We start from the raw sequence: 4,646 nt of genomic DNA on the forward strand, positions 1-4,646 counted from the left end.
AGAATTCCGGTGTGATATTGACCTAAAGTGTGTTGAAACATGATACCGAGTGTGAACTTATGCCTCATAGCTCTTTTCGCTTGTCCCCTGCACTCAGAAATCTGGCGCTAGTTAGCCGATGCTACCAGTTTTTCGATGGGGGTGCCTCGAGCATCGGCCTAGCCATGCAAATAAATCACTGTTTTACACCATTTACAAGGCTCAAAGTAGCTCCACACTTCATTGGTATACTTCCAAGGGCCTTGACATTTAAAACGAGACATTGAGAACTTTGAAAAAGCGCTGTAGTTTATTTACAAGACGATTTATACAGACAGTACCTTCAGGAAGTTTACCATTCGCTGCCATCTTGAATTTAGTCACGATAAGTCGAGCCATGAGTAGCCTATGAATGAACAGGTATGATAAGGGATCAGATTCCAAAAATAATTCTGTGGAAATGCATGGATTCCAGTTGCTTCCAGTAGCAGCAATTAATGCATTGTTTTAACCTATTTCTTTTGTGGGGGGCTGATGTCATTGTCATAACGGAGGCTGCAAAACCTGAAGCAGCTAGACTGTTTATCTCTCATATCTCATAAACTCATAATTCTCCTATTTTCACCGGGGAAAAAATGGCTAGTAGAAATTCTGATTGATTCTGTTTCACATTGGCTGGTGATCAAAAAAGTTAATTTAGAACCCTGACTGTAATAATAATATGTTTTATTTGTAATACACTTTACATTCCAGGGTGTTTGTGTGTCTGTGAGATTTTGCTTAATTGGATGTCCTTCTCTCGTCTGAATGGCTGCATGGTCATCTCACTTTGGGCCGTTTCGGTGTGCTCCCAGATCCTGCTGGAATTCTGGTTATGGTGGTGTGTGATGTGCTTGTCTGTTTGTGCGTGTGTGTGTGTGTGTGTTTTGTGTGTGTGTTCTATTGCTGTCTGGCCTCGGCAAGATAAGAATGATTACAAAGTTATTTCTGAACAGATGAGCAGTTCTCACAGACTTAATACAATTCCTTTAGACTCCCGACTCCCTTTCGGCTGTTGGCCCCTCTACAAACCACACACACACACACACACACACACACACACTGGTCTTCTGTCTACATACTTCTCAGGGTTGCCCCCAGGCTAAGGGGTGTGAAGTTGAAAAAAAAAAAAAAACTATTAAACGTTTTACGGTTTGAAGCGGGCCAGGGGTGTGGTCTTTGGCAAAGGCAGAACTGCGATCCTTCCGTGTTTTTATTTCTGCCGTCGGACCTCATACGGAGGGGAGGAGGTCGGGACGCTCTCGCGTAGGTCTCATTAGAGCATTGCTTCAATATCGCTTCGCTGTCACTGACTATGGATTCACTGCTGTGGACATAGCTTGCTGTTTACGTAATTATTTTTTCTAGTCCATGTTTGTCTTGGCCACGTGAAATCACAGCTAGCAAGGATGAGTTTATACGGGTCACAACGAGCACTGAATATCAGTCGGAGAGACTCCCGGACCGACCTCACGGGAGGCGGATATCCATACGCTCGGAGCGAAATGGTCGGGGGAAATGGATATGCTCAAGAATATGTGGAGGGCTACTATACTTACACCAAAGGGTCTGGAAGTGGCGTACAGAGGTGGGTACTGTGAAGACTTAATATATGACAAATATATGTCTAAGCCTTCTTCATTTAGCCTACCTGATTACCATGCTCACCTTGACTCACGGTGTAGAAAAGAGAAAGTTAAACTTTGAAAGCCGTTGTGCGCTTATCCAATGACAAGCACAACCACCAGCTTGTTTGTTTTTAATGTTATGAAACCATCTTAATCTCAACGAGGGTGACTAGTGTGTTATTGACATTTTCAGCATTCTTGAACAACAGTAAATTGTAGCTTACATGTGTGGGTATGCTCCTCGCTTTGCAGGAGATAAATCATTTTTAACTGCAAGCATCTGCTTAGATGGGTTGGAGACTCGCATAGTGTCTACACACGCACACACATGCATAATACAACTCATTTACACGAGGCTACCTTTCCTGCCTGGGCACTCGAAAACTCTGTAACTTGAAAATATGCGCAGACTCTAAGCAGAACATTCTTAACCCCATCCACTAAAACTCATAATCCGTAAGAGCACACAGACGTATGTTTATTGTTTTTTAAAAGTTTCACAGAGAATTGGTGCCCTGGAGGCTTTTTGTTTTCAAAATTAGGCTATTATACTCTTCAAAATTATAATCTCCTGTTATTTCATTGTTACTGTAATCTTGGCTTTACTGAAAATGAGGACTACCCTCAATGAACCTCCGAGAATAAATAAAAGTTGAATAAATAAATGAATGAATGAATTTTAAAATCCATCAGGACCTTGCATAACTATCAGGTGCATGTTTGAGATTTAAGAGAATAGAGGTTTATATGTCACTATCCTTTAATAAATTGATTATGAGTTTTTTTGTAACACCTTCAGGAAGACATTAGAAATAGGGCTTTATTATACTTTTAAAACACACAATCGGGAGACACATGACTGTTAGAAACTATGTAGGCTAATTTATTTTTATAGATACCTTTGTTAACCAAGAGTCTCTGTAATCACTTTGAAACACTGTCAGGGTAATGCCATGCCTGCCAACATCCAGTGCTGAAATAATGCAATGAGACAGATAACGGAGATGAATGTTCAGGCCAGGCCATGTAGGATTAGAAATACTGACTTGTTCTGATGGCCAGAATGCCAACTTCATAAGAAATTATTTTCAAAATGTGTTCAACTATTCTATTCCGACAGTAGGATGAAAACATACAAATCACACCGTGCATGCAAGACATGGAAGCTGGATCATTTTTAAAAATAATGGTATTATCTAGCAGGCTGATTGTATGGCCACAGTGTACGGCAATGTAGATCCTGCCATCACCATTAAATCCCTAAAGAGAGGAGGTGTTTATTCCAACCAAACAAGAACAAATCTAATGGCTTTGAATGAGTGAAATTAGGGTGTGGTCCTGTTTGGTAAACCTGCAGCAGTAGCAACAATCTTGGCACATTTCAAAAATCAAAGAGAGTCAGCTCCTCTCCCCCAGTGGAGAACAGAGTGATTGTTTATCAAATTACCCTGCAGGTGAAGAGATTAGTCACTGAGCCCAAGAGCTGGGGGCTTGGGGCTGCGAGGTGGAGGACCTGCTAACGGCTTCATTAGACTCTGGCACAGAACTGAGAGGCAGGCGGCTATGAGGAGGGGAGGGAGAGGAGGTGGAGGTGGGAGAGAGAGTGAGATGGGAGTTAATTTATGATTCAGGAACAGGAGGATTAAGTGTGTAGTTCCATCTGTGGGTGGGGATCATGTGGAGTACAATGGTGTGGTGGTTCTCGCTATTCTACACTGGAAGGACTGGTCACTGTGAAATTAGGCAGAGAGGGGATGTGTGTGTGTGTGTGTGTGTGGGGGGGGGGGGGGGGGGGGGGGGAAAGAAGCAATAAACCACCACCACACACATACACATACCAAAAGCAAAAACAAAACCAGCAAAGCACAACAAAATAGACGACAAAATAAACAAAATAGGAAAAAAGAAAGCAAAAACAAAAACAAAAAAGCAAATAGATAAAAACACATTTATCAATCAAGCGAGTCGTGTGTGTGTGTGAGAAAGTGGTGAAGGAAGTGAGTGAGAAAGAGAGATATAAAGAAAGTGAAAGACAGAGGTTGTTTCAGGAAAGTGAAACCTAAACAAAATTAAATAAAGGAGAAAAGTCTCCAGACCAAGACACTCTTAAAATGAAAATGTCTTTACTGACTGGATGTGTCTTTAATGGACAGATGAAATTATGTTCCCATGTAATGGCATTTTTTGAACTCTAAACATCTGGTCCCATGATGCACTTCTGTGGTCAGGTCGAGCTCGCTCGCCGAACCACACCAGAGGGCCATGCTCCTGCAGGACCAGTGTCAGGATGCACTGCAGCGGGCCGAGATGCTGCTGCAGGCTGTGAGTACCTACTGAAACACACACTCACACACATACACACAAATACACACACACATGCACACACATGCACACACATGCACACACATGCACACACTCGCGCACACACACACATGCACAAACACACATACACATATGCACGCACACACAAACACACTCTCTGTCTATCTTTAATTCTGTCCCCATTCTGTCCACTACTGTCCAACACTCTCCACAACTCGCTGTGCATGTCAGGCAACAAGGCAAATCAATCTGACTTTAGTCAATTGGGCGTGAGAAACATGACTTTCTTTCTAAGAGAACACAAACCAAACAGAGTGATAAGGTGTCAACACACCCTGCAGTGTAGATGAGCCCCTGGCTTATAATGATGCAAATGAAATGTAAATGTTTGCACAGATCCCAACCAGCTCTCCATGCGGCAGGTGCTGCTTATGTGAACTGGAACCTGTTTAAAGGTGTTTAAACATATACCGCCCAGCCAACTTCACACTAGTGCACAAGTGTGTGAAAAAGACCTACACACACACAGAAGACACACACACACATAAAATACACAAAACACACACACACAGAGAGAGGGAACTTTGTGTCATAAGCACCAGCCCATGCCTTTGCTCCCTTTTCTCAAATGCATGTGAATAAACTGGGAAAAGAATGTGTGTCTGCAGTCCATCAAGT

The 4,646-nt window shown here is 42.5% G+C and overlaps 1 protein-coding gene across 1 annotated transcript in view; it reads left to right on the forward strand.

Annotated features, from left to right (window-relative positions):
* Positions 1–1,218: 1,218 nt before the first annotated feature.
* The window catches only part of LOC125300430 (desmoplakin-like), a 22,678-nt gene continuing 19,250 nt past the window's right edge, over positions 1,219–4,646 (forward strand). Inside the window, 2 exon segments of the mRNA XM_048252372.1 lie at positions 1,219–1,606; positions 3,875–3,968. Of these exon segments, the coding sequence (XP_048108329.1) occupies positions 1,428–1,606; positions 3,875–3,968 (273 nt within the window). The 5' untranslated portion in view covers positions 1,219–1,427.

The sequence above is a fragment of the Alosa alosa genome, chromosome 9 (genome assembly GCF_017589495.1).
Source record: "Alosa alosa isolate M-15738 ecotype Scorff River chromosome 9, AALO_Geno_1.1, whole genome shotgun sequence".
Classification (NCBI taxonomy): Eukaryota; Metazoa; Chordata; class Actinopteri; order Clupeiformes; family Clupeidae; genus Alosa; species Alosa alosa.